Raw genomic sequence first — 25,822 nt, 5'->3', positions numbered from 1 at the left:
TTAAGGCTCTTTTAATATCTAATGTATGCAGGGCTCTTTCTGCTACAGAGTCTGGCTGTGGGAAGAAGACTGGTAGTTCCACGGTTTGTTTGATATGAAATGGTGATATAACTTTTGGAAGAAATTTAGTGTTAGTTCGAAGTACAACTTAATGTTTGTGTACTTGTGTGAATGGTTCTTGAATTGTGAAAGCTTGGATTTCACTAACTCTTCTTAATGAAGCAATTGCAGCTAGGAAGGCAACTTTCCATGTTAGGTATTGAATCTGACATGAGTGCATAGGTTCAAATGGTGGATCCATAAGTCGTGTGAGCACTATGTTTAGATTCCACAAAGGCACTGGAGGCGTTCTAGGTGGAATGATGCATTTTAATCCTTCCATGAAGGCTTTGATAACAGAAACTCTAAATAAAGAGCTGTGTTGTATATTTTGCAAGTACACAGATTGCAGTGAGATGTATTTTTATGGATGAAACAGCTAAGTTTGCTTTTTGAAAATGAAGCAAATAACGTACAATGTCTTGTATTGATGCTGAAAGAGGGGTCATTTGTTTAGATTGACAGTAATACACAAACCTTTTCCATTTGTTGGCATAGCACTGCTTGGTAGTGGGTTTTCTTGCTTGTTTAATTACTTCCATATATTCAGTTGGTAGTTGTAGATACCCAAATTCTATGACTTCAGGAGCCAAATCGCTAGTTTGAGTATGTTAGGATTTGGATGCCTGATCAGTTGTTTGTTTCGTGTTAACAGATCTGGTCTGTTTGGGAGTTTGATATGTGGTACTACTGACAGGTCTAATAGTGTTGTGTACCAGGGTTGACGTGCCCACGTTGGCACTATGAGTATGAGTTTGAGCTTGTTTTGACGCAGTTTGTTGACTAGAAATGGAATGAGCGGGAGAGGGGGAAAAGCGTAAGCAAATATCCCCGACCAATTCATCCATAGAACATTGCCTTTGGATAGGGCATGTGGGTACCTGGATGTGAATTTTTGGCATTTTGCGTTTTTGCTGGTGGCGAATAGATCTATGTCTGTTGTTCCCCAATGGCGAAAGTATAGCTGAAGCCCTTGAGGGTGAATCTCCCACTTGTGTGTTTGTTGATGATCTCAGCTGAGAACATCTGCCAATTGGTTGTGTATCCCTGGAATGTATTGTGCTACCAGGTGAATCTTGTTGTGGATTGCCCATTGCCAAATGTTTTGGGCTATGAGGGAGAGTTGGGATGAATGGGTCCCTCCTTGTTTGTTTATGTAATACATTGTTGTCATGTTGTCTGTTTTAATAAGGATTTATGTGTAACTGTGTTTGGCGTCCCATTGTCCTTGAATGTTGTGATTGTTCAGATGCGCCCCCCAGGCAATCATTGATGCATCTGTTTTAAGTATGGTCTGAGGCACGGGGTCTTGAAATGGCCGCCCTTTATTTAGGTTTGTGGAATTCCACCACTGAAGTGATATGCATGTTTGGCGGTCTATCAACACTAGATCGTGAAGTTGACCCTGTGCCTGTGACCATTGCTGTGCAAGGCACTGTTGTAAAGGCTGCACGTTTAGTCTTGCATGTGGGACAATGGCGATACAGGATGCTATCATGGCCAACAGTTTCATGACAAATTTGACAATGTGCTGTTGGGCTGGCTGTATTTGTGGCAATATATTGCAAAATGCTTGTATTGTTTGTGGACTTGGGCTTGCAAGCGCTGTTTGCATATTTAGTGTGGCTCCTAAATACTGTTCAATTTGCGCAGGTTGTAGGTATGATTTTTGGTAGTTTATGCAGAACTCTAGGTTGTGTAGGGTTTGCATTACATAATGCGTATGGTTTTGACACTGTGTATGACTGTTGGATTTTATTAGCCAATTGTTGAGATATGGGAAGACATGAATGTGTTGCCTTCTTAGGTAGGCTGGAACTACCGCCAGGCATTTTGTGAATACTCTGAGAGCAGTTGTTATTCCGAAGGGTAACACTTTGAACTGATAAGGCTTTCCTTGAATCACAAACCTGAGATATTTTCTGTGCGCTGGATGGATGGGTATCTGAAAATACGCATCTTTGAGGTCTAATGTTGCCATGAAATCGTGCTGTTAAAGTAGTGGGACAACATCCTGTAGTGTTAACATGTGAAAGTGTTCTGACAGGATGTAAAGATTGAGGGTTCTGAGATCTAATATTGGTCTTAAGGTTCCGTCCTTTTTGGAAATGAGGAAATAAAGTGAGTAAACTCCTGTACCTAGTTGATTTTGTGGCACTGGCTTTATTGCTTGTTTGAATAATAGAGCTTTTACTTCCTCTTGCAACAGGGCGATATGTCGTGTGGTTTTGGTGGAATATTTGGTTGAGTTTGTGCCAATTCTATGCAATAGCCATTGCGGATAATTGATAATACCCAGTTGTTTGTTGTGATGGGTAGCCAATTGTTGTGGAACCTTTGCAGTCTTCCCCCCACAGGTGAGGTGTGAGTTGGGAAGGGATGGATCAAGTCACTGCTTTGGCTGTTGTGAGGCTTGTTTTGTTGACTGATATTTTCCCCTGCCTCTGGGGTACTGGCCTCTGTAAGTGCTTTTGAAACCACCTTTTTGATATTGAGGTTGGTAGGCCGACTTTGTTTGTGAGGTGGATGCCTGAGGTGTATGGGTTCTAAATCCACCTCTGTATTGGGGCTTACGAAAGGATCCCCTGTATTGTGTTGTATACAAAGCACCCTTGGCTTTAGCTGTGTCCAAATCTTTTTTCATTTTTTTCAGTAGCCATGTCTACCCCAGGTCCAAAAAGCTGTTTTTGGTTAAACGGTATATTGAGGACAGCCTGTTGTATTTCAGGCTTAAATCCTGAAGACCTAAGCCATGCGTGTCTTCTTATGGTGACAGCAGTGTTGATTGTTCTAGCTGCTGTGTCTGCAGAGTCCAGGGCTGACCTGATCTGATTGTTTGTGATAGCTTGCCCTTCCTCAACTATTTTTTGCGCCCTTTTCAGTTGTTCTTTGGGGAGATGTTGAATTATGTCTTTCATCTCATCCCAGTGGGCTCTATCATATCTAGCCAACAATGCCTGGGAGTTGGCTATCCTCCACTGGTTGGCTGCCTGAGATGCCACCCTTTTGCGTGCAGCATCAAACTTTCTGCTCTCCTTGTCTTGTGGGGGTGCATCCCCTGATGACTGCGAGTTTGTTCTTTTTCTGGCTGCGCTTACCATTACAGAGTCCGGAGGCAATTGTTGTGTGATAAAGGCAGGATCAGATGGAGGTGGCTTATATTTTTTCTCCACCCTAGGAGTAATTATTCTAGTCTTGACTGGCTCCTTGAATATTTTGTCTGCATTCTTTAACATGTCTGGGAGCATGGGAAGTGACTGATAGGTGGTATATGTAGAGGAGAGTGTATTAAAAAGGAAGTCATCCTCTAACGGCTCAGTGTGCATGGCGACATTGTGATAGGATGCTGCCCTAGCTATGACCTAGCCTATGGCCTTCCAGCAGTGGCGTTCCCAAGGCCTTACGTTTGGGCATGGCTGGAACAGGGGCAGGCGTACTCATGTGCTGTCCTGCCGTGACTGGTCTGTCCTCCTCGGACTCCTGCTCGGAGTCGGAACCTCGAACGGAGACAGCAGTGTTCAATGCTTTTGGATGCCATCTCGAGTCTCCGTGCTCTTCTGTCTCGGAGTGTCTTCTTGGAACGGAAGGATCTGCAGGCCTCGCAATTTTCTTCCCAATGGTCTGGGGAAAGGCAGAGATTACAGACGAAATGTTGGTCTGCGTAGGGAAATTTTGCGTGGCACCGAGGACAAAAGCGGAATGGGGTCCGATCCATGAGGCTTCCACGTGGTCAGCCCGACCAGGCCCGAGTTGGGCGCAGGTGCCCCGAAGGGCGAGTAAAGATGTTTGACCCGACGGTACCGAAGTGTCGATAGAAGATGGTACGCAATCAAAACCATACCGATGAGATTTTTAAAGTTTTAAAGCTTTTCCGACTTGAACTATCGGAGCGAAAAGAAACACGTCCAAACCAATGGCGGAAAGAAAACAATCTAACATGGAGTCAATGCTCATGCGCAATGGAGCCGAAGAGGAGGAGTCACTCGATCCCGTGACTCGAAAACACTTCTTTGAAGAAAAACAACTTGTAACACTCCAAGCCCAACACTATATGGCATACTATGCATAGCATGTGTATCTGCAGCTACACATGCCATCAAACATATATATATAAATATATGAAATTTGTCAATAATGACAAAACCATAATACAGATATAACCATAGTTATTAACATATGGCATAAAACCTACCTCCAGTATTTACCTTACAAATACATTTACGATAACCCTTAGGCTTACCCTAATCCTAATTCCAGCTCTGACTGTAAACCAAACCCTACTTTACCCTAGTTGCAACCCTTACCACTTTCAAGTCATGTCATTTTAATATATGCAAAATTATTTAAAAATCTATATTATTTCAATTGTCACTTTTTTGTCACCATTGTCTATTTTTCATTATGTCTTTTTATATTTATCATTACAGTATTTTCTTATTATGGTTTCTTTATTGTCTTGTTATGCTTCATGTACTTCGATTGATCTTGTACCCCTAGACGTGTATCATTGTTCCTGGATTGTCTCAGATTGTCCTCTGCTGTTTACAAGTCTCTAAACTATGCCAAGACCTAGGATTCTTTTTCGATGATAGTATTGTTTGGAAGATCTATAAGCCTACAGTGTGCAGTGAAGTAGATTGACTTCAACTGTTCTGTTCAGCAAAATATAATTTCGCTTCAAAGGTGCCTTACAGACCCAACAAAATGAGGCACATTATACATTCCGGACCACTCCTCAGATACCTAAGGTGGGAATTTTGATTTCACAGGGTACAGGGCAAAGCCAGCAACGTGGAGGGACATGCAAATTATTAGCTGCGTTTTTTTCATCTTCTCTTAGATAAAAATATGTTTCATTCCTTGTCCAAGATTGCAACAGTTGTCAATAACTGGTAAAATGACAGATGTAATAAACAAACAAAAAAAACATAAATGGCCCCCAGTAATAAATCTATAGAAACGCCCATAAAATACATTACAAAAGGATATTTAAGACTAACTAGGCTATCAAACAATTCTTTTTCAGCGATGTTAATGAAAATGTAATTAAAATGTATTAATTCATCATTTATATACACCTTTGATATTTTATTTTGTTTAACTAATTTTCCAATGTAGCTGGTTTCTCAATAGACATGTCTGAAACAATCTGAGCATGTAACATGCAATGAAGTATATTTTAGACGCATTTTACTAAATAGTGTAAATACAACCAAATAAATAATAAACAAGTTGATTTGTTTCCTTTTATTATTTCAAATATCTTTTCAGCAAAATAATTATAGTACACTTCGGAAAGGACAATTTATTGTGTTTCATTATGACCAATTCAACAACTTAAGGTACTATATGCAATGCAAATAACACATCCACAACATTCTTACATTTCCAAGTAAACCAAATTGCATTTGAGAGTTGTAAAGTTAAATTATTTGAAGCTGAATATCCCTTCTGCCACAAGAGTAAAATGTACAAAGATTCAGATTTGCAACTCTACACTTGTGGCTAAACACACAAACACACAAGCAACATAGCAAATCCTGTATGAAGTGACCACCAAAGATCGAGGTAATAATTGCTCAAAGTAATTGCAAATTGCTACAAGGGAGTTGAAGTCCAGACTATCAATAAGAACTGTTCAAGTTAACCTAACATACTGTTAAATCAAAGAAAGACTACTAGGAGAAGGAAACATCTGTTACTTATCAAGGACTTTATTTTAAAGATGGCCAAAGGGCCTGGCCCACTTGCACCAACGTGATTTGCTACTTTAAAATTTAAAATGAGACGAATTACGATTAAGATGCAAGTTTATTAGATATGAAAACAGAAGGTGTAGAGGACTATCCGCACTGTCATATTCAGAGTACATAAGGTAACATCCACTGTATTTGAGTGGTTTTCTGTCAGTTTGCCTACTGAGAATCATCAGCAAGTTTGTTAACGTAATGGTCAAATGAAGTCTTACAAAATAAATTTATGTAAACAAAAAATTCCAAGCATTGATATCTCAAAGCAAATACATTTATTTTGTATCCCCAGAATACTTTTGTGAATTTTCATTTCCTAAAAAGCAGTGCAAGGAAAGAGAAAGACATAATAATTATGCTATATATTAGGGTTAATCAAACCAATTCCTTGGCATTCTATAATGTAGTTTTCTGAATCTGGAGTTTGATCTTCTGATTTTTTCACAGTAAACGTAGCCTAAAGTGGATAAAAAGATATATTACTGAAACCAAGGAAAGACATAAATAGGAATGTGTGACGTTAAACAAAATGATTTAATAAAAACCTGGACCACAAAAAGCAATGTAATCGGTTTTGCTTATGTCATGTTTTAGAGGTGCAACAATAGACGGGTACAAAACACATTAGAGTTATTTACACTGTAAACTGCATTTGAACCTTGAAATTGAGAAACGTTTACAAAAGCGTATGACTGGTTCAGATGAAATCGTTACATCTCTTCTACAATGGTCTTTGTGGTGGACAGTTTCTCTGACAGGAGACTTCTCATCTTCTGAATTTCCCTCAAGTGCAACTGCCCCAATGCACTAATAGGTGACCACAGCAACCTTGCAGAAAATGATGACACAGAGCCAAGTAAAGGCTCTACTCCGGCGTGGTAATATCATTGTCCTTTTAACTCTCAGATGCTAATGGACAAACTGCATTATGGCAGTGCAAAATTTAGCCTGGGGCTTTTTTAGAACTGTGAAAGTAAATTTTGCAGAAAGTGGCGAGATAGCGCTGATGAGTTTGCAGTTAGATAAAGTATCCAATTGAAAGAGATTTGCTGAAGATAAGTAACTTGCTCTACTGACGGGATACTTCTAATCACAGATTCCTTACCATTGGATAGATCCAAAACAGTGTCAAAACAACGCAGGGTCTTAGTACTGGACACGCAGTAGTCCTGCAGGACCGAGCTGGAGAGGTTACCCTCTCTGCAGACGTGGATGTTGAGACAGTAATCCATAGTGAAGGCGGGAACGGATGCCGGTATCACTGCTTTGCAAATGTCTAGTGCTGGAACACCTCTCGCCAATGCCACAGTGGTGGCCTTGGCTCAGGTGAAATGAGCCTTCTTTTTAGCCAGAGCACAACAGCATGCTTTAATACATGGGATGATCCACCTGCAAAAGGTCTGCTTCTTGACGGTCTTCCCCATTTTATCACTGGCAAAATCAATAATCAGCTTATCTTCAATCCCGTGCTTCTTCGCACACGATGTAGATGCTAAGAGGGTCCTTCTCTTTAAAAGGTTGGGGTGGGGCAAAGAAAGCAGGAACAGTGATGGACTGTCACATGGAAGGGGGCACCATCTCTGGTAGAAAAGAGGCGCAAGTTCACAGCAACAGTTTGTCTGGAAAGGTGAAGGTATATGGAGGTCTGACTAAAAGTGCTCACAGCTCATTAATAAGGCAAGCTGAAGTAACTGCTATGAGGAATACAGTCCTAATAGTCAGCAGTTTTAGTAGCAACAGTGCACAGACTTGCAACAGAAGGTTGTGCACACCAAGAATGTGAGGACCAAGTTAGGATCCCACAGAGGCATAATAAAGGGTGCAGAATGGAACATAAATGTGAGCCCCATTAAAAAAAGCATGACAGCCTGTGACTTGAATACCAAAGGTTGCTCAGGAAAACACAGAAAGGTCGAAAGAGCTGGCAAGTAACGTTTAGCAGTGCCCACAGCAAACCAATGCGGAGCCAGAGATTAAAGAACGTCAAACCAGCCAGTTTTGCCTAAAAAGGGTCAAATTTAGGGTCTTTACACTTGGCCACAAACTCCACCTCGTGACCAAAATAAACCGATTCAGTAGATGGGGACCTTGACGCAAGAATACCGTTCATTAGTTTTGCGGGCAGAACAAACCCACTCAATCTCCATGCATGAAGGTGTAGGTTACAGGGATTCATGTGGAGGACCTCGCCCTGTTGCTGAGACAGGAGGTCCTCTTGAAGAAGCAGGTCGATCAGAGGGCAGATGCTCAGTATAGGAGACTTGAGTACCACACTGTAATGGTCCAATTCAGATCTTTCAGAATGATCCGTGCCCAGTCTATTCTCCCCTTCCTCAGAACAAGGGGCTGGGGAGATACAGGTGGGAAGTAACAAAAACAGTGTCCAACTTCAGCCAGAATGCATCTCCTAGGGAGCATTAAGGTGGAAACTCCAGCATGCAGTAGTCGTGACAAAGTGTGTTCTGACCAGGGTATACCTGACAGATTAAAGACACCTTCAACCACCTCCAGGTGAAGACATTTGTTGTCTGACAGATGGAATCTGCTGGGCATGCCCACCCTACGATTCATCCAACCCCCCAAATGGTTGACCATCAGGGGGATTCCCTCAGAATCCAGCCACTTCCAGGGCCGCAGAATCTCCTTGCACAGGACCAGTAACCCTACATCTCCCAGGTTGTTGCCATACCGCATGGCATTTGTGCGGTCTATCAGAACCTAACCCGTCTTCCTTTTGATGGAGGAAAGACAGGTCTTCTGAGCCTAGGTAATAGCATGAAACTACAGCACATGATGTGATGCCTCTGCTCTGCCAGGGGCCAAAGGCCATTGATCTCCACCTCTCTGAGATGACTGCGCCAACCAAGAGACAATGCATCCATCATGACTTAGAGCTCTTAATGGGGTAGGGAGAATGGCTTGCTGCAGCTCAGGTTGGTGTCCAGCAACCACCACTGGACGTCCCAAGCAGTCGCCTCCAAAATATGGATGGTATCCGACAGACGTCTGGGCCACTGGCTTGAGTACATAAGGCAATGAAGTCAAGAAGGCTCAGAACCATCCATGCTGAAACCCAGGAATGAGCCCAAATTACTAGAATCACAACCTGAATGACTTCTTGTAAGGGTGGAAAAGCTATGCCACGAATCTGAACTTCCTAGGACATGATTTGCAGAAGTCTGAACAGTAAATTATGTAACATGAGGGGGGCAGTATGAAGGGAAAGGCAGAATACAGCCTAAGGATCAGTAGCACTCATTGGTATTAAGTTATAGCATGCCAGCTCGGTAGGAAAAAAATTCATTTTGCCACGTGCCGGTCACATGTGACTATGTAAGGGGGAAACAAGGCAGCTTGGCCGCAGCAGAGGCAGGGAATGAGGAGGAAGAGGACTGCTGTCCATGGTGGTGCCCATAGCCTTTGCTGCCACCATGCCCTTTTGAGCCATGAATGTGTTGTGCTGGCTGATGTGTGGGTTGCGAGGGGTACCTCTGGGGAGACGCAAGACCTTCAAAGTATCCTCTTAATTTCTGGTACTGCTAATGGAATTAAGGGGCCAGAGAGCGTAAACCTAAAGAGCGGGACCTGGCATGGCTATCCCTAAAGTGTTTCAGCACAGTCAACTTTTTCACAAAAAAAAAACAGGAACTATCAAACGGATATCCATAAGTGATGCCTAAATGTCATGTGGAACTTCTGTGGTATGCACCCAGACAAGACATCTGATCAGGATATTGGTGCAGATGACACAACCCACAGTCTGTCATATCCAGGCCAACCCTAAAAACAGCTGCTTTCTGATCGTCATGAATTGTCAGAAAAAGAATTATTGAATTAATCAGGGATAGCCAGTAAACTCTCACCAGCCAGATCCCACAAATCATGCATGCAGCATCCCAGAAGACAAGCGGTACTCAGATATCACTACCAAGACAGCCAGAAGAAACACTTTTGATTAACAATGCACTTTGACTCTCTGTCCACAGAGCCGTAGGAACGTGTTGGGATTTGCCTTGCAAGTTAATGTCTGAATTAGAATGCGGTCTTGAGAAGTATACTGGGTCTGGAAGGCTGGGCCCCCTAGGACATGTGTGTGGCACATACCTACTCGATGACTTACAGGGGTGAAATGAACAAAGCATGCGCCAGGTTGCCTACAGACTAATACTACAAAACAACTATTTTTCACAGTATGGGGTCTTGGTGGGGTGTTCAATTCTGTTGCAGGGGAAGCATCTAGGCCACTGGAATTGTGTAGATCTGAGTATAGGTTGGCATCTGTGTAATTAAGGGGATCAAATTTTCCATCTCTTTGTCATCATCCTCTTCCGTAGAGCATCTTGAAGCTGTGAATCCGAACAAGGCCTCCAGCCCCCAGTAATACTGGTGTGGCTGAAGAGGATGGAGTTCATCCAAAGCTTGATGCTTTGCATTGGTGAGCTCCTAACAAGGCATGTGGCACGAAGCGATGCTGGCTACAGACATAGGTGCCGGAGTCAGATATGGGATGCGCACCTATAGAATTGGGGTCGGTGCTGTAGTATTCAGGACCGACAAGACTGCCTGTGAAAGAGTAGAGGTATGGCCACTGCCAGGAGAAAAGTGGATGGAGGCCCCACAGGCTCAGTACGCAAAGGGGTAGGTCTCAGTAGCAGAAGTTAGACAGGATGGCCATATGGCTCCTAAGGGCCTGAAGGCACTCCAGAGGGAGCAGACCTCAGCAACTATGGCCCAGAGAATTTAGGGACCAGCTTTAGGAAGGGTTCTTAGTTAGAGGTTGCAAACTGAATCAGGTTCTTTGAGTGCCAAATTCTCCCTGGAGTAGGAGTGACCGTATGGTGAACAGTCCCTATTTGATGCTTTGCATTTGTGGTGAGACTTGTCTCTCAACTTTGTTTCTGAATTACACGAAGACGGTAAAGTCAAGTGGGACAAGGACCTAGAGGGAGAGCGGCCTCGTAACTTGCAGCAGGAGTGAGTCACTACCTGGAGTGAGACTTGCCCAATTTCTTGTGTTCAAGAACATATAGCTTTGTTCATCGCTCCTGGATGGCCTTTGGGTGTGTCAGGGAACATTTTGAGCATAACTTGGGAGTCATGCCAAAATTCTTGACAGAATAGGCAGATATGCTGATCCGTTACCAACTGCTGCTTCCTGCAATCACACCACAGTTTGAAGCCTGTGGTCTTCTGGGGTGCATTTCCATTAGCACACTATTTAGAAAACAAGGTTCTTGCAATGGCACAATGTTGCCAATGGCACCACCAATTGCAGTGTGTAAAGAGTTGCTTTAAAAACTTCAAGATCTAGTCTGGAAAGAAGAAAATTCAAAAGGTGAAGAATCTGTGGTTAGAAGTATCCAACAGAAATAAACTATAATATTGTAAGCCGAAGGGTTGCAGGTTAAATCCAAGGCTACTTGAAAGCATATAAAAAGGACCACAGTCCTAATATAGTTTTCACAACGCCATGTTCTTTTGTTGACCTCAATACTTGTTGGCCACAGCAACATTATGTGGAGGCTGTGATACTTTTTATATGTATGTTTTAAATATAGAAGCCTTTTAGACCCAAGAGAAGATTGATACATATATCACATTAAGTCACACCCAATCTGAATTTGTGTAGGACTTGAGACACACCAGTCCACACGGACTATGATGCTTCCATAAACAGTATTTCTGTTTGTAACATGAAAACAGTTGCAATATCCAAGTTATGTAATGTATAATTGAATTTTTCAGGACAGACAGTTTAAATCCAATTTCTCTAAAGATAAATAGCAGACTATCAAATCTGCATTAAATAAACATGGAATGATAACTGTTCCGGATAATTAGGAGTCTCTTTCTTGATCCTAACCTTTGAGGAGGAATATGGGGTAGGGTGGAGACACTAGTGTGCCACAAATCAAAATGACAGCCTTGGTTTAGGCTCTGTAGCACTACTGTGCTCACTTACCAGAATCCTGCTGAGACTAACAGGGTACACCCCTAGTGCCTCTTTGTGTTGAGGTATATATTTTAGGGCTGCAGCACAGTAACATTTGCCAGACTGATATGGTCCACTTTGTGAGGAACATGGGCTGGGCCTTTTGGCTCGTTCACCTTTGTCATAAGACATTAAGAGTGCATCTGTGATGGATTCAAAAGGAGGTGGAGGAAAACTCCTATGGTGGTGGACCATGGAGCTGCTGACTGATGTGACCCGCTCAAGGACTGAGTGACATGTTGTTGTACAATCTGGTGCCATGGACACTCTTCATGCTTGTGGAACGGTATGGATGTTTCATCCTGAGGCCCTGAAGGTACATCAGTTACATACTTGGTTTGGAATGATGGGCCAAGGCTCTTCTTGCTCTGAAGGACTGTGGGATCTCCGAGAGTAGCGGAAGGTGCATCACTCTCCTCACAGAACGCCCTGAACAGCTTCTTGCTTAAGAGTGTGACCTTGTGGAAAAGAGATGGTGCTTTGTGGAGCCAGATGGCCGAGGTGCTAGTGCAGAGGTTCTGGGTGGTGTGTGTTCTGCTGCTACAGTGTGTGTTGGCGAGGTCACAGATGGCTGCCACTTGGATGGTTAACATCAGTATACATACTTCTTCTGTATAGCCTGCGTCTGAGGAGGTGCATCCTGTGCTTGATCCAGCTTTAGCCAGCTCATTAGAGCTTTGTCTATGTGGCCTTACTGACTTGGTACCTGGGACTGATGACCAATCTGGAGGGAAGGGATCATTCATGAAGTGTAGTAAACGCTTGAAGGGACAGGCACTGCTGTGTGCATCACTCTCCCTGACCCAAGTATATTGAGCTATTACCACACTGTACTGGATTGTGTGTTAGGCTGCTGTGATAAATGCACACATCACTTATTCAGGGCAGTTGCTGTCATCGTTGGTCTTGGCAGGACCCACTAAGCTTTGAAGCCCTAGAAAAAAGTGGACTTAACTTTCACTGTCAATTAGGAGTTCTCTCTGCTGATGAGGGCCAATTTTTTTAAGTTCTTGTGTTTATTTCTTAATACCCCTGTAGTCCCTGGAACAAGTAATTCCATCACTTGTGCGCTATTTACTTCAAGCTAATTTGAGAATTTAGACAGTTGGGATTGTTTGGCATACCGTGGTCAAACAGTATGATACTGATATGGGTGGCCTCCCAGTCACAGATTCTTGTTAAGCGCTATACTTTGTTGTCCATGCTAATTATTTCTGTACTAGTTTGAGTAGGAAGGAGGGTGCTGTTGTGTGTGCATAGACCAAGCTCAGGAAAAAGTATTGGGGAGAAGGGAGTCATACTTGGCATGGGATCCCTATTCAAGAACGAAATCAACAAAATCAACAAAACTTCTATAAAGTGGGTTAGGAAGCAGCATTCTTCCCATATTTGCCCTACACAAATCTAGCTGCTACAGAAAATTAATGCACACCATAAATGAAACTGTTTTACTAACATTTTCTATAGTTGGAGGAGATGAATAGCAGGTCAGAAGGGGGTACTAGGCATTTTTATATGTTTTAGTCTTAAACATGAGTACAGCATGATTCTGTGAGGGTTTCAAATGTCTGAACTCTTTGGAGAAAATAAGAAAAGTGAGGAATGGCTCATCTCTGCCCTGTGCACATGATCGATAAGGATTATGGGGAAAACAGTGCAATAAGCAGAGCCAGCTAAAACATGACCATTTTGCATATGTGTTGTCAAATTAATCCTGTCTCAGTTAATTATAGGTAAAAGTTAATGCACTTTAGTTCCATGCATGAAGTGTACTACACCCTTAATCTTCTACAGAGGATGTATCTGTGGGCATTAAAAAGGCATAGGGCTGATGAGGCAGACTTTATGCTTCATGCCTGGCTCAGGTCGGGTATTTGGGCCACTGGGGAGGAGGTTGTTGGCACTGTGGAAAGACTTGTTGAAGTGCCAATTCAGGGTGATTTTATAGTGTTGGTGGAGGGTTTGAAGTATGAGATACTCAAGTCAATTTGCATTTCTGATGTTCCCCTTAGCTAAAGATTGGATAACCAGACAGCACAGGGGTGCCACTGGCAAAGGACTAGTAAGTTGACTAAACCAATTGGAGTGAATTTCAGGCTGAGTACCTTAAAGTGGTTCACCATGCCTTGCATCCAAAATATATTGCAGCACCATTTATTTCCTTTCTATTAAGCAACGTTTTCTTGAGTGAGAAGGCAAAAGTATTTGAGTGACTATGCCATATTTGCATTTAGGAAGATGAACCTCATTGGTGTCATTGAGGATGCTGTGGTTGGAGGTTAGTTAGTGCTATGGTTGAGGTTTAACTGCAAATACAGTTGCTTCCTGTATGTATTTTGAACATAAAACATTTAAAAATGTTATGAATTCTAGTACATCATTGCTTACCTAAAAGTGCAGGTTTTCAGTGTCACTGGTATCTTGCATATATTAATATCCTTTTTTGAATATTTGATTGCAGTTAAGCTGGGAAGCCCTAAAGTGCTTTCAGATAGTTAGACCTTGGTGCTGAGATCATTTTAGCTTCTTCGTATGTGAAAGGGTATTTAGCAGAGAAAATGAAGAGGAGCTACAAATCATAGGATCCCTATCTCATCTCAAAAATGTTAAGTTGAAAGCCACCCTCATCTTCCTGTGCACTCCTTAGTATTTTCTATAAGAAGAAATATGGCTCTTATACGAGAATATGCTGCAATGAGGATTAATTATAAAACAATTTAGGACAGTTGTCAGGTTTTTCTGCCTATGCAATTTCAAAATTGTTAATTTTAACCTTATTGCTTTACAAAAATTTTCTTTTTTTAAGAAAGAAGTTATCTGTTACATTCACTTAAAAGAGATTCAAAGGTTCTATTTGCTTGTGTGTTTGTTGGTGGTCTGGTATTTAAAATACAATTTTGTGAAAGTCATTATACTTGTGCCGGGCCCTCTATCAATCATGTTTCCATCTGATTCACTCATTTTATTTCCATTTTGCTTAACGTAACTGGCACACACATTTAGCCCATCATCAGACAGCTCATGAGAAGCAATAAGAATATAACTCTTTTTAAAAGGTTTTAAAGCAAACATATGTCCTTTCAAAATGTACACCACTTTAAAACACTATTTTAAGAAAGCAATAATAGGAAATATAGAATGCATACAGTAAGCTTTAGAAATACCTTTATGAATTCCAAGTGTGGATTTCTCTTACCTTACTTAGCTGTTCTGCAAAATGTATAGCTGTTTTTGTGTGGAGTGTTATAGGTCCTGTTCTTACTCTAGAGACACCATCAGCTAACGCCATAAATATTATTAGCTATGAAGGACAGAATAATAGTTAGTTATTTTTCTACACTTTAAACTAATAAGACTAGAAACGTTTAAAATTAAATGTCCATCCAGTCCAACATCTTCACCTGGTCCTGCAGAAATTCATCCACACATCCACCATGCCTTAAATTTCTAAGCAACATGTCTGCAGCATCCACTGCAACCTTCTCTGCAGAAACACCTGTGACAATTACAAAAAAGATAAGATCATAGGACTGAGGTATTTGTTCCATTACTCCTTTACATTTTAGTTTTGTGGCTCGTAATCCAAGAAACCAATACAATTAGCATATTAAAATAAACATGAACACATAAATCCGCTTAAAGGGAAAACAAGTCTTGTTACTTGTCAGCATGCATCATTGCCCCTTATCCTCTTTATAAACGAACCCCTGCTAGATCAAATAACCTTGATTTCCTTCTCATAACCAATGTATAAAAAAGTGGTACCTGGAGACAAATCAGCAGTGGTAGATAGTTTGGAATGTATGTACAACTTAGGTATATGAAGTATTATATGTTCTCAAATTACCAGCTAGGGGTAATAGCGACATTATTCTGCAAGTAATAGTAGTAAATTTCCATCTACTTTAATCTGGCCTTCTGACCACACATACACACCTCTCTAACTGGACACTTGATCCATAACTCATACTCTTTAATGTCAATCTCAAAACGTACTGATTGCTAAAGATGTTCTAACTGGATACGAAAAAGCCCGCTTCTTTGGGGGAAAGAGGTTTATGATGTTTGAAACATAGGAAACACACATTCGAACTCAGATTGGCAGAAAGCTGGCTTCTCTTGCACAGATTTCGGTGTGATTAATGGACAGGGAATTATAATTTGAGAAGGCCTGGAATAAGTATTTTGAAACGCTAGAATTATTCTTCTCACTGATGTAATAAGGCAATGTATGACACAAATATTTATGTGGCTCTTCTGGGTCTTGGTGTGTGCTCGACTGTAGTTTGTTGCACGTTTATGTTTGTCAGAAATGCATTCTCTAAAATAACTTCCATCAGAATGCCTTTCTAAAAATAACATAAGGGCGCAGCCAATAAGAAAGCCAAAACAAACTTGAAGTTACTAGGTCAAGCGAGATCGCGCTGGGAAACTAGAGAAAAAGTAGTCCACGAGCCGGACGGAAAACAGCGAGCCTTGTATGTTTTCTGTACTTGGTCGATGCGCTCGAGGAGGGCTATCCACTGGAAACTGCATGACGTATGCGTGCCTTCCACTAATGAAATCAAGCCGATTCTAACAGGCAAGCCCACGAGCCAATGAAAGACACGGACGTGAACAGGGCTCCAAACCCTTTTTAATTCCTAAATCGTCTTGCTTAGCAAAACGCATGCGCAAGCGCATGCGACGCAGGCTCGACCCTAAAAAAGAAACATCATTAGAGTGTATGTTTTCACTTTGGTGCCATGGCAGAGAGAGTCTATATTTCATGTATTTTTTTTATTTTATTTTATTTTTTATCATGTGCTATTTTTAGAGTCAACAAGAATTATAGAGTAATTTGGTAGCTGATAATTTATATCACCAGCACTCACTAACTGGCTTCAGGTGTAAGTAATACATCCATACTGGTATAGGGTTAGAAGCAAATTATAATCTGTTGTCAGGGTAACTTTTGCCCTAATGGCGGCTTCTTTTGAGAACACTGGAAAGAGTATTTGACCCAGGATGCCAATGTCAAGTTCTTTTCACTCCCAATGTTTTATTGTTTGTCAGTTTACAAAAGATTTGTCTTTTGCAAGAAGTCTTGAGATACGTTTGCTATTTCGATGGCAAATTAATTTGTGTTGTTCTGGAGAGGGAGCCACTCAGAAAAAAATACCCCTTCTTAACTCTAGGACTGGTAGTGATGTTCTTCCTCTTCCTTCACAATCCATTAAATGCCCTCATTTATGAGGGTTGACCCAAGAATGTATTACCTAACAAAACGAAGGCAGCACAACTGTACTTCCAGCAGGCTTGAATCCCAGCATGTCTGCTTGACTACACCCCCTTCCTATTCTGGCTCTCCTAGAAATGCGATAGGCAGGCAATACAGAGCAGAAGGTTAGCAGGGGACAGAACAAAGTGTCTTCAAAGGATATTACTTACCTGTAAAAATCTATTTGCTGCTTGCAGTTTTGTAGAGTAGGTTCCTGCCATCCAGTGTTAGATTCAAAATATTAAAACTTGTTTTTCTTAAAATCCTTGTTTCGATTATGTATCAAATGACTCTTGATCACTTCCCTGAAACCCACAATGCACAACAAACCAGTCTCTAACTTACATTTTTCCCCCATCGAAATAGGAGTTTGAGTTTCTTAAGAATATTTGCACAATCTCTATAATAAAGAGACATTCATGCCCCGTGGAAGTGAGAGGGTTGCATATACATCGTTGTAAGCTTCAAATTGTTTGTTATGGCTAAGTAAAGTTGTTTTCTGGCAGCAAGTGTTATGGATCTCTTGCTGTGCAGGGATTGCAAAGCAGTACCAGTTTCCGGTGAAGCTAGAAGATGAAGCAACATCTTTGAAACCGTCTCATCAACTTGTGCCTTTTTTACGGCTTCTACAGCCATGCAACAATATTGTGACTAAGCAGACTGAGTTGCATGCAGCTGGTCTAGAAGCATCAACTAAAACAATGTTTCCCAAAAAGCCATTATGGCCCTTATCGTGTGAGAACATGCACTAGGCATATCTAAATATGTTAATTTTGGTCTTCACAACGAATCTAAATACATCAAACAATTCATCTAACAAGACTTGCGTTGGGAATGCTTTGCTTTGATGTGAGTACATAAAGGCAGTAACACGTGTTTTTATTTCCCGATAGACTTAGGTTGATCAATTTATAGTGCGTGAGTGTTCTTTTAACAACACGTGATCAAAGGGATATGGGTCTGGAGAACAATATAACAGACTGGAAGGGCTCTTGCTGTTGTACCCAGCGTACGATTAACTCCTGAAACAGAAAGTAATAAGAGGCAAGTCCACTGGAAAGAGCTAACCTGAAAAGTCTCTAGGGAGAACAGATTTGCGAACGTCAGATAGGATTGTTACTTTTGAGTGGAACATTTAAGGTAAGAACATGGTGTGGCCATCACCTAGCTAAAGATGCACACACATTACTACCGGAGACTGCATATAATGGAACTGCCACTGTCTACGATGTGTTCTTGTCTGTTTTTGAAAAAGCAGTAAAATATACGGATAAAGATCTGTGAATTAGTAAAAAAAAAAAAAGTCTGCAGTTTAATCGACTGATTGATATAGATTAGAGAACAATTTTGGAAGAAAAAGTGGATAAACAACCAAAGCTACTAATAAGGCCTGTTCGAAGAAAAGCTCTGCTCTCTTGCATAGTGTAGTTTTCAAAAATGGGATCCCGTCAATTGGGTAAGTACAAAGTGTATTTATCAAGGTGGTGACTGAAGCACCCTGGGTGGGATAATCCTCGTGGTCTGCTGTAAATTCCTTTTTAACAGCTATTTGACAAATAAATGCAAGTCTCCTGTTTTGCAACTATGCTGCAAAGACTTCCAAGGGAACTTGTATCAACACGTAAGCAAAGCCTGACATTTGTAAGGTCAACATATATTTAATGATTTATTGGACCCGTGACAGACATCTATGTAGACACAGTAGTTCACAAAATGCTTCCACACAGCTGCACAACATGTTCTGGTAGTGTGTTGCCATGCTTCTCTAAGAATAAGAAGAGGGGGCTGCAAATACTTAGATGTTTACATTACAATAGCCAAATAACTACATTAAATGACTGAGGATTTGGATGTTATGCTGACTGGAAGTATGGACATCTCCAACAGAAAGGATAACACAGTTGACAGGTCCATGTTGGAACTATGGAGAATACGGATATCAGGGTTTGGAACATCTTGCATTTGACTCATTGAGGAAAAGCTAAAGTGGAAACTTCATGAACATGTCCCTAGCCATTCTATCCAACAAGCATGCATAAAAACTGGGGTTGTGGTTGGTTCAAATAGATTTTCATGTAGGTCACCACACCTGTGAAAGAATTTGTACAGAATACTAGTTTTAATCTTCCATTTGTGTGCTTCCTGTTGATTTCTACATCTGTGGTCTGAAAATTCAATGTCCGTTCTCAGACGTTTCCCACCAGAGGTCTGGTGAGTATGCCATCTTAGTCAAGTAAAGAGGATGTGTGCCTCTCAGTTCTATGTAATACATCACTGTCATACTGTATACTTTGTGGTTCAGTGACTGGTGGCCAACCATGAGCGCCACAGAGAACTACTGCAGTTAACTAAGCTCAAGTAAACTGATATGTTGAAGTAGTACATCTGCTGGCAACATACCCTATATTGTCATTCCTTTCATGTGAGGTCCCTCCTCAAATGGAGGTGTATTTGTTTCAAAGCTCACTTGTTACTTTTGCTTGCGGATCTTCAAAACGTCTGCTCAGTAAAAGATTGTATTTGTTCCTTCACTGAAGATATGCCCTGTGAAAAAATAACCCAAGGGACCAGGCGTATGCTGGGTTTCATTAATGGTGATGTAATGGAACCAGAATATTCAATGGTACAAAGTTAGTTGGTGAATGAGTAGTTAGAGACAGCAAATGGAGTGTAGGAGCCACGGACAAAGGGGACTATTTGCAACTATTTGAAGGTGATATGACCACCTACAAGGAATAAAGAACCAGTGAGTAAGAAACTTTGGACTGTGCCTATTTCTGTATTCAAATCTAACTGTGTACAAAGCATTTCTGTGATTCCAAACCCTCCAGTTTGGTAAAAAAAAAAGAAAAAAAAAAAACGAGTTTGAGATTACAAAACGATTTTGAGATTTAGAAAAGTTTTTCAAACTTGGGTTTAGGAATGATCACTAAATTGCATAAACCACGTGGATTGCCGAACCTTTGAGATATGGAAAGCTTTGCATTAATGGTTTCTGGTCATGTCATAGACCAAGTTGGGGCGGTAATAGAGTCCCATATGGAAAGGGCTCCCCTTTCAGCAAACTTCACACCTGGGAATCAGAATGGCAACTTAATGGGAGTAGGCAGTTTTTCAAAATGTTTTTTTTGTTAAAGCAGCCATTAAGGATATAGGCCTGCTTAAAAAACATATTCTGAAACATAATGACATGCATGATGGAGTGCTGACCCCTGAAGGCCAACAATCCTGTCACTGCAGCCAACCATGAGGTGAGGGAGGGGTCGCAAACTGCGACATAACTAATGAATAATAAGTAGGTTGTTCTGCAACACCCTGCGATTACCTATTTTCCAAACCAAGCCACTGATACATAGTTTGGTTTCCAAAATGAAACTGTTTGCAAAACGCCTGTGTACAATATGCAACCATTTTCTGTGACCAGCATGTAAGTACATCCGGTCTTAGATTCTCTCCCTTGACAGCTGCTGAGATCACCAGCTTGCCAAAGACACCTGTAGAGGTCACATTTTTAAACATCAATTTAGACCAACAAAACGCATGATTATATAGTTCCCAACAGTTTCACCAACCTCCTCACTGTCAGCAGTTGAGATGCCTGCCAAAGAGGAATCAATTTCTAAAATGCCAAAACCCTCTCTGTAGTTTGATGCACTTTTGCGGCCCCTAATGCGAGTTTGCATCACGGAAAATCAGGGACACAAAGTATCCCCAGATCTGATTTCTTCACATTTACCAAGCAAGGATCCAGGTAGGGGTAGGCATAACTACAATTGAGATGCAGGTGTGCTGTCAAACAACTAGACATTTGTTAATAATTTGTGGAACTGAATTTATGCGGGAAGCGGGCCATTTAAATTCATAACGTTTACTACACAACACAAACCTTAGGTGTTCTGGAAAGGCTGGATCTATTGGTGCATGGAACTATGAATCCTTCAAGTCCAATGTACACAAGATGTACCCTTCCTGGAGCAATGGGATAACCCTCTAATAAATTGTCAACTTAATATGCAATGTCGAGACATATCGATTCGGAAATATCAAGGCCAGGACTGACTCAAGTGTGCTGCTCTTCTTTGGAATGGAGACAGAGATAAAAAATACTGCTCTTTTTAACTCCAGTGATAGTAATTCCTCTACTGCATCTTTAGCTAGCACTTACTGTGAGAGAAGAGGCTGATTATTCCTAATTGTTCTTTTTTTTGTGGGCATGTTATGTTGAGGCAATTTGTCAAATTCTATGCAGTGACTGCCCTTGTCCAAAACATTCAGGCATGTGCGACTCCTAAGCAGTAGGCAAATGTTAATAAGGGCAGAAGAGGCATGTAACGTATCTGAAGTGCAACATGCATTCAAGATGTTCTGTATAATTTCCTATATTCTCTTCCACTGTGGCCTAGGTATACATGAAGGATGTTATCCATTTATTTCCATTGATGCCTTTTTTACCAACATAAGGCTTGTGAAGTAGCGAGGCAACAGTTCATCACCATACTAGCAGCTAAGTCCTTCACCAGATACATCTAAGTTGCTTACCTTCAAGATGCAGGCCTTAGGCAACTCCCTGAAAAGAAAGCCATCTTTACTGCAGTACAGGGAGTGCAGAATTATTAGGCAAATGAGTATTTTGACCACATCATCCTCTTTATGCATGTTGTCTTACTCCAAGCTGTATAGGCTCGAAAGCCTACTACCAATTAAGCATATTAGGTGATGTGCATCTCTGTAATGAGAAGGGGTGTGGTCTAATGACATCAACACCCTATATCAGGTGTGCATAATTATTAGGCAACTTCCTTTCCTTTGGCAAAATGGGTCAAAAGAAGGACTTGACAGGCTCAGAAAAGTCAAAAATAGTGAGATATCTTGCAGAGGGATGCAGCACTCTTAAAATTGCAAAGCTTCTGAAGCGTGATCATCGAACAATCAAGCGTTTCATTCAAAATAGTCAACAGGGTCGCAAGAAGCGTGTGGAAAAACCAAGGCACAAAATAACTGCCCATGAACTGAGAAAAGTCAAGCGTGCAGCTGCCACGATGCCACTTGCCACCAGTTTGGCCGTATTTCAGAGCTGCAACATCACTGGAGTGCCCAAAAGCACAAGGTGTGCAATACTCAGAGACATGGCCAAGGTAAGAAAGGCTGAAAGACGACCACCACTGAACAAGACACACAAGCTGAAACGTCAAGACTGGGCCAAGAAATATCTCAAGACTGATTTTTCTAAGGTTTTATGGACTGATGAAATGAGAGTGAGTCTTGATGGGCCAGATGGATGGGCCCGTGGCTGGATTGGTAAAGGGCAGAGAGCTCCAGTCCGACTCAGACGCCAGCAAGGTGGAGGTGGAGTACTGGTTTGGGCTGGTATCATCAAAGATGAGCTTGTGGGGCCTTTTCGGGTTGAGGATGGAGTCAAGCTCAACTCCCAGTCCTACTGCCAGTTCCTGGAAGACACCTTCTTCAAGCAGTGGTACAGGAAGAAGTCTGCATCCTTCAAGAAAAACATGATTTTCATGCAGGACAATGCTCCATCACACGCGTCCAAGTAATCCACAGCGTGGCTGGCAAGAAAGGGTATAAAAGAAGGAAATCTAATGACATGGCCTCCTTGTTCACCTGATCTGAACCCCATTGAGAACCTGTGGTCCATCATCAAATGTGAGATTTACAAGGAGGGAAAACAGTACACCTCTCTGAACAGTGTCTGGGAGGCTGTGGTTGCTGCTGCACGCAATGTTGATGGTGAACAGATCAAAACACTGACAGAATCCATGGATGGCAGGCTTTTGAGTGTCCTTGCAAAGAAAGGTGGCTATATTGGTCACTGATTTGTTTTTGTTTTGTTTTTGAATGTCAGAAATGTATATTTGTGAATGTTGAGATGTTATATTGGTTTCACTGGTAATAATAAATAATTGAAATGGGTATATATTTTTTTTTGTTAAGTTGCCTAATAATTATGCACAGTAATAGTCACCTGCACACACAGATATCCCCCTAACATAGCAAAAACTAAAAACAAACTAAAAACTACTTCCAAAAATATTCAGCTTTGATATTAATGAGTTTTTTGGGTTCATTGAGAACATGGTTGTTGTTCAATAATAAAATTAATCCTCAAAAATACAACTTGCCTAATAATTCTGCACTCCCTGTATGTACCAATGCTGAATCTGGTTGGACATGACCCCTAATATAAAATGGATCTTAATTAACTGCTTCTAAATTTCTTTCAACTCTGGGAGTGGTTACAATGGTTGTTTTCTGTCATAATCTTGACTGTATTTACATAGGAAAATATTGGTTTCTTTCTTAAGTTCTTGGTATTGCCACCATCAAGAAACCATCTTCCACTTCATCTACATAAAAGGCAACACCATTCTAGAATACAATTGTCTGTTTTACCTCATTGTAGGAGGCATTGTTGGGAAAACATTAACTGAATATGTATCCAGAGTTGCCTCATTAGTTTCCACTGGCTATTTACTCCAGACACCCATTCTTTTCATGCTCTTGCTGTTCTTCCTGCTCAGCTTTCAGATGGAGTTCCTCCTCCTTAAAGGATAACTTCAGGTTCCTCCACAATTGTTTTCTTTGAAGGAAAAGACTGTGGCAGAAATGGTGGATTTGTGCCATTAAACGCACAAATCTTGTGGTCTCTGTGATTCATTTCAGTCTTTCATCTTCTCTTACCGATAACCGAAATGTACCTGAAGCCCAAGACTCTGAATAGCTTGTTTTATGTTTTCAGAGTCAAGTCTTCCTCCAGTGTCTTTTAAGTCAAAGTTCTTCGATCCAAAAGAACAGAAGTTGATCATCCTCTCCATGTTATTCTTCCATATGCATTTTAGTCTCTTTGCGAGGATGCTATATTTCTTGCACTCAGTTATCTATTTGATGTAGATCATCCTCAAGGAGTTTTTTAAAGTCAATACACATGTAGGGGCCAATCTCAATGCAGCCTTACTGTCATCTTTTCAATGTCGATAACAAACGTTTTGAATCTGAGTGGTATGCAACGTTTGTTGTGAAGTTGATGGGTTCAACAAACATGTTTTATGTGTGATCTGGGTACAACACCTGTCCCGGTCAGTTCAGGTTTCTGTGTAGTTCCCGGAACACACTGTTTCAGATCAGACTCCTCATGGTGCAGACTTAATTACTAAAGGCAGCTCATTACTGTCTACTTTTCTCCTTGTTTTGGCGCTTTATCATACTGATCTAAGCTCTATGCAGTGACTTGGTACAGTCCTTAGGACAATCTGAGCATAGTGTGCCCACCACCTATGCCTTTGGAACGTGTTTCCTTCCACAAAAATTTTATTCAAGTGAAGCATTTATCTTAAACAAAGGTTACAGACCTTACTGAAGGTTGGAACAAGTGAAGGGAGAGTTGAAAGAAGGAAAACACCTGAACTTGAGTATTCCTATGTTCAGTCATCACACTAGAACTTTTCATGTGACCTCAATGGATTGGGCTGAAAACTTGCATTTAGTGTTAATGTAGTTTACTGTTAACCGTAGCCTTTTCACTTGTCTGTGTGTGTTTCAAGGGATGTTATCACTAACTACTCAAGTCTAGATGTATATCAAAAACCAAACTAAGACTGAAAAAAAGTGAAATATTTTGAACCCAACACCTGATGGAGGGAAAGCACACAGTATATGATCTATAACAACACATGATGCAAACCTAACAGTCCTGGAGCTAATAAAGTGAGTGAATTGCTGTCTACAATCCCCCTTTCTTTCCCTATATACACTTTTCTTATATATGGGAAATATTCCAAGCATATGCACTGGGCAGGTCTGCTCCAGCAGGAATTCAGTTAAAGACGTTCCTTAGCATGACTTAAAGACAGCATCAAAGTGTACTCTAACTTTTTGAACAAGGGTTGCACACTGACATGCAATGCAGCTCCCTATTAAATAACAGTCAGTTAAAAATGTATCTCTGAAAAGTCAGGGGTGTGTCTTTGACCATAAGCAGTCATTGTGAGGCACGTACAGTGAGCAGGCCTATAAAACGCAAGAAAACAAAAACCAATGTAGCATTAGCATGGATACCCGGAACACGTTAAAGAACCATCAATAATATGTAAAAATGATCTTGCCCAATGATCAACAGGTATACGCTTTTCTCTGATAAGTGTTACCACACAAGACCATTCCTAACGTCTATGATGAAAAGAAAGGAGCACTGACTTTCAGTTTTGAATCTAACCAAGTGACAGCAACTTCCTCCTGCCAGCTAAAGCATGATGCGTGCCTGTCTTTTTCACAATGCTTCATCAAATAAGATAAGAGTAAAACCATGTTACGCTGGATAAGCAAAATGCAGGCATTCCTTTCACTACATGATATACGTTTTGTTTGGAAGCAGCCAACAATAGTCTCGTCATAATTTTACACAAGTTTCAAACAGCAAGCTACTGGGCATTGAGGAAAACTCCAACATCACATTTAACTCTTATTCTTACCTCTTTTGCCTAGTGCCGATCCAGCAAAAATACAACCTGTGGAGGTCTCAGCAAAAAGTCTATAAAGAAACCATGTTTACACATCAATAAAAGCAGTTATTTTTCATTTTCCCCACATACAGATTTAGATTTTCACACAAGAAAAAGAGTACATTTGCGATCTATGAATACACACACACAAATACAGATATACCAACAACCTCTACACACTCACACAGATATATATATATATTTTTTT

At 41.0% G+C, this 25,822-nt stretch overlaps 1 protein-coding gene across 1 annotated transcript in view; it reads right to left on the bottom strand.

Moving 5' to 3' along the window:
* Positions 1-5,331: 5,331 nt before the first annotated feature.
* The window catches only part of RTCA (RNA 3'-terminal phosphate cyclase), an 89,992-nt gene continuing 69,501 nt past the window's right edge, over positions 5,332-25,822 (bottom strand). The window contains exons 9-12 of the mRNA XM_069232171.1: positions 25,585-25,643; positions 15,243-15,337; positions 15,038-15,142; positions 5,332-6,306 (exon numbers count right to left, since the gene is read on the bottom strand). Coding sequence (XP_069088272.1) covers positions 6,208-6,306; positions 15,038-15,142; positions 15,243-15,337; positions 25,585-25,643 — 358 coding nt within the window. The 3' untranslated portion in view covers positions 5,332-6,207. The remainder of the gene's footprint in view (positions 6,307-15,037; positions 15,143-15,242; positions 15,338-25,584; positions 25,644-25,822) is intronic.

This window comes from Pleurodeles waltl, chromosome 4_2 (genome assembly GCF_031143425.1).
Source record: "Pleurodeles waltl isolate 20211129_DDA chromosome 4_2, aPleWal1.hap1.20221129, whole genome shotgun sequence".
NCBI classification, from domain to species: domain Eukaryota; kingdom Metazoa; phylum Chordata; class Amphibia; order Caudata; family Salamandridae; genus Pleurodeles; species Pleurodeles waltl.
Note: the sequence above shows the minus strand (reverse complement) of the source record. Positions and strands in the feature narration are given on the sequence as shown.